We start from the raw sequence: 14,704 nt of genomic DNA, 5'->3' as shown, positions 1-14,704 counted from the left end.
TGATCCGCCCGTCTCGGCCTCCCAAAGTGCTGGGATTACAGGCTTGAGCCACCGCACCCGGCCACTCGGTCTTTTTTTGATCAGGACACTTTTGAAGAGTTTTGTACCAGGCATTGCACTCATTGAAATTAGACCAGGAAGATTTTATGTTATTTGAGTGTGACAAGAAAAAGTTCCAGGCCCTGCCTAGATTTAACCCAGAGGGTGAGACAGAAAAGGCCCCCACAGCTGACATTCTCAGTGGTGAGCGGCAGGATGCAACTGTTTTATGAGCGCGTCCTGCTGGAGTCCATCCCCTGTAAGATGATGTCCACATACATTATTTAGAAAGAATGCAGCAAATTACTGGAAGAAACAGCTACAAGATTCTAGGGAAGAGGACTTCGTAAAAGAGAAAGGTGGGACAGGGGACTGTCATTTTGTTTTTTTGGTTTTTTTTGAGATGGAGTCTGGCTCTGTTGCCCAGGCTAGAGCGCAGTGGCGCGATCTTGGCTCATTGCAACCTCCACCTCCCGGGTTCAAGCAATTCTCCTGCCTCAGCCTCCCGAGTAGCTGGAACTACGGGCGTGCACTACTACGCCCAGCTAATTTTTGTATTTTTAGTACAGACATTAGTATAGACAGGGTCTTGCCATGTTGGCCAGGCTGGTCTTGAACTCCTGACCTCAGGTGATCCACCTGCCTCAGCCTCCCAAAGTGCTGGGATTACAGGTGTGAGCCACCACGCCTGGCAGAAATATTTAACAAGAATAATTCAAAACAAACAGGGACCAAATGTTCCCAAATCTGTTTGCCTCCATTTATATCCCCTTTGAGGACTGTCCACCTTTGACTGCCGCTGGCACCACCACCCTGGCCCCAGGAATACCGTACCCTGATGGTACCTCTCTGAAGCTGCAGCCTACATCTTATCAAAACCTCTCTTTCTCTTCCCTTCCAAACAAAGGAAAGAGGGGAGCTTTCGGCCTTTTCTATGACTTAGTAATAGAAAAAGAACGAGGGCACATAACTGTCGTGAGTACATGCACACACCCACAAACACCCACGTTCCCTAACAGTCCATAACAATGGTTTGACCTACAAAGGACTCCTCATCCTTCCAGGCCAACTTCACCAAAGGCCAGCAGGCCCTATCCCATGAATCCATTCTGCAGATACTCAGGAGGCTGAGGCAGGAGGATCGCCTGGGCCCAGGAGTTGCAGTCCTGACTGGGCAATATAGAGAAACCCTATTTCAAACAAACAAATAAGTAAATAGATGCCACTCTAGCCCCTCACCTTGGTTCTTCTCTCTCTAGCTCCTGGCTGCCCCCACTTGGAGGCCATCATCACATGCCCTGCCGTGGAGAAGCTGGCTTCCCAGACACCACCTGCTGGGGGACTCGAACTCCCTTGCTCATCTTCTTTAGGGTCCTCCCACTCAATGTTGGTTTCCATGAGTGACACAATGCCTTCCCCCAGTTCAGTAAGGCCTGGCTGTAGTTACCAACTTCTCCTGTGGACAAGAAACTACCTGCCTGCAGTGAGTGACTGGCCACTCAGCATACGATGACACCTTTACAAATAAAAGCAAGGGCTACCCACATAGTCCCTATGTTGGCCTATTTCTGTTAATGACAAATATTAGTTTCTTAACAGTGGGATGTAATTGAGATTTCTGGCTTCTCTTTGGGAAGAAGCAACAGACTTCATCAGATATGGCAAGCTAGGTGCAGTGGCTCACACTGTAATCCAACATGTTGGGAGGCTTAGTCAGCAGGATTGCTTGAGTCCAGGAGTTTGAGACCAGCCTGGGCAGCAAAGTGAGACCCCAACTCTACAAAAAAAAATTAAAAATTAGCTAGGTGTTGTGGCATGCGCCTGTAGTCCCAGCTACTTGGGAGGCTAAGGCAGGAGGATTGCTTGAGCCCAGGAGTTCAAGGTTACAGTGAGCTATGATGGCACCACTGCACTCCAGTCTGGGCGACAGAGTGAGAGCCTGTCTCTCTCTCTCTCTCACACACACACACACACACACAAAACAAAGTTGAGTTTACCCCAATAAAAAGTTTTGTGTTCTATTTACAAAAAATATTTAAAGATAATGCAAAATAATATTTGGTTTTCAACTCTTAAAGCATTTGTTATGGAGGCTAAAGTGTGGGAAATTAAAAAAAGAGCCAAAGTAAAAATAATAATAACAATTACAGAATCTCCACTATGCTTTAACACTACCTCATACCCCAATTTAATACTACTATATATCACTTTTAAATATACAAATAGCTTATGCCAGGCCCTGCCCATAGTCTCCAGGCTCCTTAAGATGCTTTTATATCTCAAACATGAAGAACTGTTTAAATTGGGGGATAAAGGATAACCAGAGATCCAGTTAAAGTAACTGAAAGGAATCACACACATGCAACTCCGTTTCTAGACTCCCACACCTGTCTCAATTTCATGGACAACCGGAGAGGCCAGGCCCACCCCCTAGAAAGCCTTTCTGATTCCTGCCTCTGACCCTCAAGGAAAATGAGTTCCCTTCCCTCTGATTACATTTTTTGTTCATCCAAATAAAACTTAAAGACCTTAGTTAGCTAAGATTTCCCTACTGCCTAATTTATAAAACGTTTAGATCGTGTTCTGTCAAGACACAAAATGTGAGGGAACAGGCACAGGCTAAACAATCCTGGCCAGCCCTCCCTGCACTGCCGGAGGAGCTGCCCTGGGCTGGCAACACCATTGCCCGGTACTTTCACAATCGCCTGGGGGCCTCACAGTGAAACTGAGTCGCTAGTGCCAATTACTCTAAAGGAAAACCCAACTTTTTGTAGAGGGTGTGCATTTTTAAAACAGGTGTGAATTTAGCCCTCACTCTCACTGCTCTTCAGCACAGCAGAGGCAGTGATGCTCTAACCTAAGGCATGATGACAAAACCTCTGTCACCACAAAATAATTAATTTAAGTCACTTCTGAATGTTTGGGGAGCCATTTAAAAATTATGAACAATGACAAAAAGATGTATATAAGTCAAGGATGTTTACAAAATAATCCAGATCTTAGCTGCACCCAAAAGTGCAGTGGGACTATGACATCAATCAAGTCACAGACTTCTTACTTCCTGTTCTGCAGAAGTCACAATACAGGTTGCTACTGGAACTCCTTAGTTATGTACAATAGCCTGTTCCACAAGGTTTCTGTTACCATGTATGTTAGTAAAGAAATACATAAAAGATGTAGAAGATGAAGAGTTGGCCAGGTGTGCTAGCTCATACCTGTAATCCCAGCACTTTGGGAGGCCAAGGCGGGTGGATCACCTGAGGTCAGGAGTTTGAGACCAGCCTGGCCAACGTGGTGAAACCCCGTCTCTACTAAAAATATAAAAATTAGCCAGGCATGGTGGCACACACTTGTAGTCCCAGCTACTCAGGAGGCTGAGGCAAGAGAATTGCTTAAACCTGGGAGGCAGAGGTTGCAGTGAGCCAAGATCGCGCCACTGCGCTCCAGCTTGGGCGACACAGGGAGACTGTCTCCAACAAAAAAGTTGTCTTTCCATCTTGATGCTTCATAAGAACCTTGCTAACTGCCAGAAAGAGGCAAAGAGAGGATAAAACAGCAGATGCAGGAGAGGAGAGCACCATCCTGAGGACTAATAAGCACTGCCGTCTTCCTAATCTGCCAAGGTCCAAACCCCATGACTCCCATGCTGAAGGCTGCCAGCCCTTGCCCGCACCTGGCCAGGATGCAGGAGCCTCAGCCCTGGGCTGCACAGATAGGGGTGGCTCTGCCAGGCCGTCCCCTCCATTATGGTTCAATGCCCTTCCTCCTTCTGGTCTACCTGGCTTTGAACTCAATTAAAACATTTCCTACTCTATAAAGGCTTCCTGATCCCTCCCACCAATGCCCAGGAAATCAAATCCCTCTTCTTCAGTAGCCCCGGGTACTCTTCTGGAAGCTCTTTTATGAGAGACTGTATTATTTTATAGTTTTTTTTTCTTTTTTTTTTTTGAGAGGGAGTCTCGCTCTGTCACCCAGGCTGGAGTGCAGTGGCCGGATCTCAGCTCACTGCAAGCTCCGCCTCCCGGGTTCACGCTATTCTCCTGCCTCAGCCTCCCGAGTAGCTGGGACTACAGGTGCCCGCCACCTCACCCGGCTAGTTTTTTGTGTTTTTTTAGTAGAGACGGGGTTTCACCGTGTTAGCCAGGATGGTCTCGATCTCCTGACCTTGTGATCCGCCCGTCTCGGCCTCCCATAGTGCTGGGATTACAGGCTTGAGCCACCGCGCCCGGCCAATTTTTATAGTTTCTTATTAAAATGTCTGTCTCTCCCACAAATGTGCTAGGCCCTTGAAAGCAGAGACCGCAGATCAGCTGTGCTCCTCTGGCACATAGTAGGTACTCCAAAATGTCTGGTGGGGGACGAATGGATGGACAGATGGGTGGATGAGAAGGTGATAAAGCACAGTTACGCTAAGCAGGGGAGTTCTGAGGTGCAAAAGCCAGGATTGATCTCTGCCTACGCACGGGGAGGGGGCAGGAATGGGAAGATAACCACAAGCCTCAGTTCCCCTTGTGAGCTTCCCAAGTCAAATGAGGGTGGCGAATAAGAGGCTCGGTGCGTCTTTACCTAAGGATGCCAGCAGCTCGTAGTTCATCCGCATCACGTCTCTGTACAACTCCTTCTGCCGTTTGTCTAGCATGCCCCACTCCTCCCGGGTGAAATACACTGCCACATCCTCGAACACCACCGGCAGCTCCTCAAACACCACAGGAACCTCCTCCGACAACCCCTCTGCAGTAGGGTCCTGGAACAAAGAGCAGCGGCCACTCAGCACCGCCTGCCAAGCCAGATGCCTGCGCGACACTTCTGGGGCCTTTGGAAGCCGTATTTCTCCTGGGAAGCTCACCAAGAGGCCCCGATGCACTCAGAGGAATGAATTTATCCATCGAAAGTCAAAGAATCAAATTCAGGAGGCCAGAATTAGTAAGCTAAAACCAAGTGAGACTCGGTTAGATCCTAGGATCTCCTGGGCAGAAATGAAAGCATATGGAAAGAACAGGCAGTTGGGCAGAGCCTCTCACTGCATGCTGTCCTCAGAGTCCTGAGAGCTGCCTCCTGGTCACCTACAACTAAAAGGTGACCGTGTGCCTCTAAGAGCACCTGTTAAGATTTCCCAATGGGATGGGAACGAAGAGGTGGTCAAAATAGTTAAAGATGCTTACGACCAGTAACTGGTCTACATATGCCTCACTGCTGAAGGAATTCAGATGATAAAAGGTTAGATCTGTGTATTAGTTTCTAACACTAAAAAACGTCAGGAATAGGAAAAGAAATGAGCTATGCTGTTTTTCTGGATTTTGGAAAAATGAGAGTGTACGCAGTTGAACTGGATTCCTTATGATGCCAGCTCTAGCAGGAATCTCTGAGTTATTCTCGCCAGACTCCTGGAGGGGAGTTAAAAATGATTTGTTGTAAAATTCTACTTCTATGCAATAGGTGAGAAATGGGGAAGCTTCCAATGAACACAGTTTCCTTACAGGACAACTTTCCAAAGCATTCGGTAACTACAAAGGAAACCTAAGGTGGGCGCTACAGTACTTAGTGCCCAGCAGTGCTGTGGGGAGTGGAAGGAAAGCATGGACTGGCAGCTCAGGACTCTGGGCAGATTCTGGCACTGACTATAAGAGCTCTAGAACCCCAGACATGTCACTTCCTCCAAAGTCTGTTTTCTTCCAACAAGATGAGTTTAATAGCACTTGCTCTACTGGCTGCACAGCAACATCAGAAACATTACGTCAAACAACACGTGAAAAAACTGCAATGTTTAAAAGTGCAACATGACTCCAAAGTTAAAGTTAAACTTTAAAAAATACTAGACAGGTGTGGTAGATCATATCTGTAATCCTAGCATTTGGGGAGGCTGAGGTGGGAGGACTGGTTGAGCCCAGGAGTTCAAGACCAGCCTGGGCAGTATAGTGAGATTCCCATCTCTACAAAAAATAAAAAATTATCCAGGTGTGGAGACACACACCTGTGGTCCCAGCTACTTGGGAGGCTGAGTGAGAAGGATTGCTTGAGCCTTGGAGGTAAAGGCTGCAGTGAGCTATGATCACACCACAGTCCAGCCTGGGTGACAGAGTAATACCCTGTCTCTTAAACAAAACAAATTTAAATATCAACTATTTAAGGGCTCTGTGATTGTTTTGTGGTTGTAGATTATTTCTTGAGATCTGTGTTTATTTTGGATTCTGAATAAAGATTATTGTTTCCTTTATAGCGGAAGTAGAAATATTCTGTCTCACTAATTACGTTTTGTTATTTGCAAAAAGGAGATAATAATGGGGCTGCTGTCCAAATTAAACGAGATAATACATGTGACGCATCTAAAACAATGCCTAGTCCCTGATAAGCATGGTAGTATATGCTAACATTATGATGTCAGCAGGGGGTTATTGCTAGTATTCTTTTTTCCATCATCAGCCTGGATATACATTGTTCTCAGTATAGAACCCTTCTCTGTAAGATACAGCAATCATTATAAACATATTACCTGAATGCAGGATTCTACTGCATCATTACATAAAATACCAATGTCTGAGGAGCTGTGGATGTCATCAGTGACTTCTTTTTGCCTCAAATCTGAAATGCAGTCTAGATACATAGCAGGAATTGCTCCATTCCCCCCAGGGTCCTCTAGTTCAGCTCTTGAGCTTGGCAGGAGCTCAGCCATGCTATCAAAGCCTCCCAGAGGCCCTGAGGGGTAGAATATGGGGTAATCTGCCGTGAAGAGCGGCTCCGGGCTGGCCAGGACATCTCCAGATGGGTCTCTGATGCTCCGGAACCGGGCTGCCCAGATGGGGTCCCTTGCTGCCAAGGCATCGACACAGAACATGTGGGCCTTGCTCTTGGCGTGGTATTTGAGAGTCTCCACCTTGAATGGTCCTGTATAACCTTCTATTAGTCTTGACCGTTTGTCCCTGATGGAGGGGTATTCTCGGCAAGCAGAGCAGAACAGAGCCGTCTGCTCCTCATTCATGATCAGCCACGGAAACTGCACAAACCATGACTTCTGGATGGACCGGGGCTTCAGGAGTTTCCTGTTTCTTCCTGCCCAGTCTCCCTCGATGTGTCCACTGCCCGTACTGAGGTGGGAAAGGCAGGCTTTCTTCTTAGGCGGCAGGGACTGTCCACTCTCCCTGGTGGGACCTCGCACGCCCATTTCTTCCATGTAGCCCATCTGTTTTTTTCCTTTAGAGAACAGGGACGGAAGGGATTTGCTTTAAAATCCTGTAGTTAGAGCCACTGCAACTCACAGTGGCTCTGAAGAACCTCAAATATGAAAGGGGGAAAGCAAACACACACACCTGAATTTTCTTCTAGTCCTGGCCAAGTCTGCAGGCCCTTTCCTCACCTCATCCAGAAGAAAGCCAAAGGGATGGGCTTTACGGAACCCGCCCCTCCTTTTTGTTTCTTGAATTTAAAGGACAGATACAACCAGCCAAAAGGAGATCTTTGCAATCTGATCTATGAAACGTACAATCTTCAGGAGTCAAAATTCATGTATGGATAAGAACACTAATATAATAGAACATAGGATTTAAAAAAGATCACTAAAGCCACACACCACAACTCCAGGGGAAGACAGCTACCTATCTCCTGGGCAGGCAGCTTCGGTCCCCAGGTGTTTTCCTTAAGCTATAATCTATCTTCAAATACTTTCACCTCAAAGTACTGGATGCTGACCCAGTTCTCCAGAGAAACTCAAGTCTAATTCCTCTCTTACAACACAAACCTTCAAACAGATGAGGACTCTCATGACCTCACATCATTTTTCTTCAAGCTGAACTAGAAGTTTCTTTATTCACTTAGACGAAATGCAGCTCAAACGACTCTAACTCCTGTGGAACCACTTCTTATGTACCAACATCAGTTCCAATGCCCAGTGGCTGAGGACTCAACATTTTTTGTGCCAGGCCAACAGACTGGTCTACAAAACTGTAAGGCCATGAAGCTGTTAATAACAGTCAGAAGGCTCAAAGTAAGAGCCAAGCAAGGAGAAATGAAACAAAACAAATTTGTCTCTGTGATACTTTCCAGAGTCACAAAGCTGTCTAGAGCTCCTTGTGGTCTGAGAGAAATCACAAGGGAAAACAAACTTCTGTGATTTGATTTATATAGGATCTTGCTCCCCACTTCCCTCTTCTCCCACAGTAGGAGTTGGGTTAACTCGGTTATTTTACATAATGACAAGATGTCATCTGGCCTGGCTAAGCCAACCCTTGAACAGGAGGGTCTTATCGAAAGAGGGAAGAAAAGATAAATCCCTAGAACTTAGCAGACAGCTGTTCATTCATTCATTCAGTGATTATCTATTGTGCAACAGCTGGGCGCCAGGTATTGTTCTCAGCACTAGGAATATGGTAGTAAATAAGAGAAAGTCATGCCTTCATGGAACTTATAATAATTATAAATAAACATATTCTCCTGGGTAGAAATAAGACAATGGGAGATGAGAGGTTGGAGAAGGACACTAGGGGCAGTGTGTATATTTAGATATTAATCAGATGACACCTGGGAGGAGAACAGCAGTGTCAGTTGGTGGAGAACAGGAAGGGCAGAGGATGAGCCTGGAGTCCTGGGGCTGCCCCTGCTCCCTCTCCAGCTAAGCACCTGCCCCTGAGTGCAGGTCCACACTCACCTGAGTGATGCTCCAGGTGGTTCCTCTGGCCCTGGACGCTGCCAAGCCATGGCTCTGGCCCTCGTCCGAACTTACAGAACAGCTCAGGGTTGGCAACAGTTGGTCCTGAGTAAAAAAAAAAAGAGAGAGAGAGAGAGAGAGAGAGAGAGAGAGAAAAGTACTATGAAGACCTGGCTCTGGGTCACAACACAAAGGAGGTATCTGTCTGCGACATCTCTCGGCATGGTGAAATAAGGGGCCAAGGAGGAAAGTAGGAGTCTTGGTGGTTCAGCACAGTAGTTCAGTGGTTTAGAAACTTATATCTGTGAGGCCCTTAATAGAACAGGAGACTAGGAGAAAGGAATGAGGGCAAAAGGAGGCTAAACAGGTGTAAAAACTATGGGTCAGAAACCCAAATGCTGAGAGTGGCCAGCCTGGTAATATAACAGAGGAAACCAGGCCAAGTTCCAGGGCTGTGGCAACCTGCAAGATGTAAGGGAACAGTAGCTACTCAGCTGCAGAAGTGCTGCCACTCAGGATGCAGGCTCAGCCCTGCCACACCGTCCTGTTTGTCAAGACAGGTCAGAAATCCAGATTCTTATGTGAAAACTCCTAATAACTAAATATTGGCAATTTAAAGAAGCCAAACAAAAGAAACAAAAGTCAAAAAACAAAGCAAAACAAAACTCCAAGCAGTGAGCCGTATCTGGCCCATGAGCTGCTACTTTGCAACTTCTGGTTTGGAAGAATCAGTGGTTTTCAAACTCTTTTAGCTGGCACAGGAAGACTCAACCCAGCTGCAATCCTTCCACCCACAAAATGCTGAGATTGTGGCTTCTACCATGCCTTACACAGCAGCCAAGACGAAATCAGAAAAGGATGGCAGACAGTCATCAACTTGCAATCAGTCAACAGTGCCTATGTGTACACACATGTTGAAATACAACCAACCACCTCTGTCCTTGGCACAGAAAGTCTACCCAAAGAATCAAAGGAAAGAGCATTCAAAAAATAGACGAGATGAAAAATACACTTGTGCAAATTCTTAAACTGTTTTATCTCACTGAATCTCTACAATAACCCTAAGAAGATGGAAATTCAGGCTTAAAAAGGCCAAAGGCACTCAAGTATCCAGTGGAGAGCTGGGATTGAGATCAGATTTCCACATTGCAAATGTGATGCTCTTGCCACCACTGCTTCCTACCTCCAGCGTCCTACGGGCTCCACAGATCCACAGGCCTAGCTTCCGAGTTTCCCTCCTGGCCCCTTGGGGCATTCTGAGGCACCAGGAGACAGACCCAGGAGTCCAGCCCAGGCCTACCAGATTGCCCCACTTCTCTTGACCATTTTAAGGGGAGAAGAGAAAGGGTGATGTGTGAATCTGCATGCAATTAAGGTAGATACGGGATCGAGCAGATAGGTGGTATAAAGATGCCTAGACAAATGCTTGGATTCCAGAAAATTCTCTCCAGTGTTCCTGACGCAGATGAGGTTGGGAATGATGATCTAGATTGACGGTGGCAGGGATGTGGATGGGCACCCATACCCAGTGGTGCCACCAGCTTGTCAGAACCACAGAGCTCCTTCTGTTGCTGGCTCAGCAGCACCCATTCCTCCTGGAGTAAGTACACAGTGATGTCATCAAACGTCACAGGAGCCTGAAAGGAAAATGACAGCTGCTAAGTACCACCCTCTTCCTTAGATTTATCTTCCAAAAGTGTTCCTGACCACCTGAGGGTACCCTGCATGGGAAGGGGTGTTGTCAATTTACATGCAAGGCCCACACCCCATATCTCCCCACCTGGGTACAGATCACAGTGAGAATGAGACTCGTTTCTTCCGGGAAGTGCCATGCACTGAAACGAAACGGACCCATGAAGGAGCTGGCTTAGGAGCTTCTCCGCCCCTCCCTGCGTGCTCTTTACCCGCCTCCCACACGCCCGTTCCTTCTCAGCCAGGGGCTGGACAACAACTTAGGGTACATTCTTTCATGGAACCTTAAACATGGTAAACTTTCACTTAGGAAGATGTGTCTGATTTCTAGAAATAGCTGAAAGTCATTTAGAACTATGTCTGTGAATGATGAAAACAGGCAATGCTTTGGGGCTGAGATCTACATCCCGTGTGGCTTGTAAAGGGGCTCTGTGGGGCAGGGAGTTCAGAAAGTGCTTGGAGGAGTTCCAGATTAAGACGGCAGATTAAACAAGCCCATTTAATTTTGTTTATTCCCTGTTAATTTAAAAGTCCCCTCCCCCAAACAAAACCCCCACTATAATAGGAGGCACAACAAGGAGACGACAGCAATATGCTCTTGGAAACCAAGAAGCAGATGAAAAAGCAGTCACTCAGCAGATCCAAGAAAATCAAATCCTCGCCCGGCAGCAGGCAAAGCGGAGAACCACCCAAGGTACACTCTGCATCCTCAAAAGCTTGGCATCTTCCAGCACGAGAAACCTCTAGCACAGGAGGGCAGGCAGGCAGGCAGGCAGCCCAATGGAATGAGAACTAGGGGAGGGCTGTGCCCCAACCAATGCCTCCCCAGGTTCTTTACATGAGGCTCCAGCTGATAAGCCCGTCCTCCCTCTCACGAGCACAGAGTTATTAGAGTTTTGGTCTTCTACCGCTAAATGTCAGCAGACTGGACTACCAGACACTTGGGGAAAGGATCTAACAGGGACTATAGAGACCAAAACAGATGGGAGGTGTTGGGGTGGCGGGGGGGTTGCTAAGAAAATGTAAGGGAAGCATGGAGAAAAAAACTTAAAAAAAAAAAAAAAAAAACTATCATCTAATCATCAAAGAGGTAAGGTACTGCAGCCACGCAACAAAGTGTTATAAAAGAAATCAACAGAAAAAGAAGTAGAAATGTTTATCATTTTAAGTTTTGTGCCATGAAAACACCACCTAAAGAAATTTTAAAAAGAAGTAAATCAATCAAATTATCAACAAAAAACAAATTTCTCAGTCCAAAGAAAAATAACATTGGGAATAGCAGCATGCCATTTAAAAATAGGTGAAATATCGATTTTAACCTCGACAGTAGACATTTCTTGAGGAAAATGACATAGATCATTCTTACTGGTCACTATCATAATAGATTTTTCTTATAGTGACTGCAGAAAATTTGGACAATAGAAATAAGCAGAAAAAAATGTATTAAGATCACGCACATTCCCTTTATTGAAAAAGAATTACTTTTCATTACCCTTCTTTCCTGAGAACCTGTTAACATTTTATATATAACCTCCCAGTCTTTTGTCTATGAATATGTATGAACAGTTTTAAAAACAAAAATGGAATTGTACTGCCAAATGTGTACATTTAAATAACCATTTGCTGTAGAGTGTCTTCCAAAGCAAAATGAAACATTTCCAAAAACCGATTGGAAGACAGGCTCCACTAAAAGAAAGTAGTCAAACAGGAAAGGAGTCTCCATGAGATACAGCCTAGGGACAGACAATGTGGGGAAGCATTGAAGATAACCCCAAGATTAGGCTGAAGGCAGATTCAAGATGACTGCCGTATCCCAGGACTGGAGGGCAGCCTGTCCAGATTGGGGCAGGTTAAAACACTTGTGACTCGGGACAGCCAGGGTCCCTCTTCATGCCCATCCTTCCCGGGCATGCACAGGTGAGCATAATAAGGACCAAGGAACCCATCACGTTAGCTCCACCTGAGAAGGAGCATGGCTTGGACTGTCCATTTGGACAACAGTGTCTTCCCAGCAAGAGTGATAACACTAACACCTGGTACCTCTCTTAAGCAGTATTATAGCAAGAGCCTTCTGATTCTAGGTGACTGCAATGTAAAGAAAACACAAATCTGCATGAACAAGAGGAGTTCCTCATCTATGTGTAATGCAAAGAATATCTCCCGAAGTTTTATTTTAGCGGTTCCCACTCTCTACAGGGTAAAGCTGTCTGAATTCTCAGTCTAGCACCAAAGCCCCCTCAGTCTGAATCTAACCTACTTTCTAACTTCAGCTCTGTGCATCGCCTAACTCAGAACGTCTCCTCCAGCCAGATTCATATCACTGCAATCACCCAGCTTACTTCGCACCTTTCCTCTCTCTACACTCCCAATCTTTAGATACTGACTGCCCACTTCCTCCCACCGACTTAGAATCCACCCACCCATAAAGCTGCGATTCGCGTTCTCTTTCAGGAGGGATTTCCTAACCACCTGGCCCAAGCATTTATCCTTCTTCTGAGCAAGGAAGGCTTTATATCTCCCCTAGAGTCCAGTGTTAAGGAAATCTATGCTGCTTGGTTGATTTTAAAACTTCCTACATCAACACCACCCTTCTCCCCACAACCATGTTATATGGAAAGTATTTTATAGGCACTTAATTCATTTTTTTCATTCAACACACATTTATTACTTAAGTGTTTCTATGTGCTTGGTGCATGGTAATTCAAAGATGTGAGATTAAAATCTATCAGGAGGTGACAGACAACTAAGGTGTAAGTGCAATAACAGAACCATGTTCAGAAAAAAATGAGAAAGGAGTATCAGTCACTTGTACAGGAAAGATAAGAGAGGGCCAGGAAACAGAAACATTGAGGCAACAAATACATACAGAAACAAGTACACATATAGACTTCTCTTTGGGGGCATCAACAGCACAGTCTCCTAGGAGGCACACGAGGGGGCGGGCTACAGTGTTCTTCAGAGCACCCACACCTTGCAGCAAAAGGGCTCCTGTAGTGATGCTATTTATAAGGATTCCTATTGAATGAGACCCTATTAAATGCCAGGAGCTGCTCCACTGTTCTAGCCGGGGATGTAACAGTCAACAAATATGTAAATAAATAAATAAACATGAGAATTTTGTTGAGTGATAAGGGTTGGGAAGAAAATAAAACAGGATCATGGGATAGAGCATGGTGGGGAAAAGTCTGACCCGTATCCATTATTCTGCCAATGACAGGCAAGATGTCCTACACTCAATGTGGGATATCAATCCAATGGCCCAAGATGGCTTTTAGTTAATAAAGACCACAAAACGGCACCCAAGAGTCTAGTAACAGACCAAATCACTATCTCACAAGGTAGTCTCCCAGTTCTGAGCCATAAAAATGTTGTTCAGAGTGGAGCTGTAGAACAGCACCACTATTCCTGGTCATTCATTTGCAATACATCTTACACTGCCAGTTGGTTTTGTAATTACTTTATTTCATTCTTGTATGAAGTTCTCATTTCCCATATTAGAAAACAACCGTATTTGGGAAGGGCGAGCACCTTTCTGAGACACCTTAAAATAAAGACTAGAATCATGGGTGAAATTTCCAGTCTCTGAGGTTTCACTTAGTGGTTGGACCAGAAAAGGAATCAGGTTTCTCCTCTGCCTCCCAAAATGTTTGTACAGTCATGCATTGCTTAACAACGGGGATAAGTTCTGGGAAATGTGTCCTTAGGCAATTCTGTCATAGTGGAACATCACAGAGTGTACTTACACAAACCTACATGGTACAGCCTACTACACATCTAGGCTATATGGTATAGCCTTTTGCCCCTACGCTACAATCCTGCAGAGTATGTTACTGTACTGAAAACTGTAGGCAACTGTAACACTTGGTTATGTATTTGTGTATCTAAACATAGAAAAGGTACAGTAAAAATACGGTAGAAAAGTAAAAAAAAAAAAAGGGTACATCTGTATTGGGCACTTACCATGAATGGAGCTTGCAGAACTGGAAGTTGCTCTGGGTGGGTGGGTGGGAGAGTCAATGTGAAGGCCTAGGGTATGACTGAACACTTCTGTAGACTTTATAAACACTGCACACTAAGGCTACACCAAATTTATTCAAAATTTTTCTTTCTTCAATAAATGAACCCTAGCTTATTGTAATTGTTTTATAAACTTAATTTTTTAAACTTTCGACTCTTGTAATAACACTTAGCTTAACACACATTGTACATCTGTACAATATTTTTCTTTAAATATTTTTGTATTTTATTTTCTAGCAAACCATTCCATCAACAAAAGGTATTTTTCTTTATATTCTATGAGGTTTTCTATTTTTAAATTTTTTTTTTTTTTTTTTT

At 45.1% G+C, this 14,704-nt stretch overlaps 1 protein-coding gene across 10 annotated transcripts in view; it reads right to left on the bottom strand.

Moving 5' to 3' along the window:
• ZNF862 (zinc finger protein 862) overlaps positions 1 to 14,704 on the bottom strand; it is a 30,494-nt gene that overhangs the window by 13,301 nt on the left and 2,489 nt on the right. For 7 of the 10 annotated variants that reach the window (XR_001888313.1, XR_001888311.1, XR_001888312.1 and 4 more), the window contains exons 2-5: positions 10,203 to 10,314; positions 8,678 to 8,782; positions 6,530 to 7,227; positions 4,606 to 4,783 (exon numbers count right to left, since the gene is read on the bottom strand). Coding sequence is in view for 7 of the 10 variants with exons in the window: in XM_017887819.1 (XP_017743308.1) it covers positions 4,606 to 4,783; positions 6,530 to 7,227; positions 8,678 to 8,782; positions 10,203 to 10,314 (1,093 nt within the window). In the remaining 3 variants the exon portion in view is untranslated. Of the gene's footprint in view, positions 1 to 4,605; positions 4,784 to 6,529; positions 7,228 to 8,677; positions 11,461 to 14,329; positions 14,362 to 14,704 lie in introns of those variants that run through there. The other 3 variants (XM_017887820.1, XM_017887824.1, XM_017887823.1) reach the window with 3 other exon arrangements.

This window comes from Rhinopithecus bieti, unplaced genomic scaffold (genome assembly GCF_001698545.2).
Source record: "Rhinopithecus bieti isolate Rb0 unplaced genomic scaffold, ASM169854v2 scaffold_17795, whole genome shotgun sequence".
NCBI classification, from domain to species: domain Eukaryota; kingdom Metazoa; phylum Chordata; class Mammalia; order Primates; family Cercopithecidae; genus Rhinopithecus; species Rhinopithecus bieti.
The sequence above is the reverse complement of the archived record's forward strand: the minus strand, read 5'-3'. Positions and strand labels throughout refer to the sequence as shown.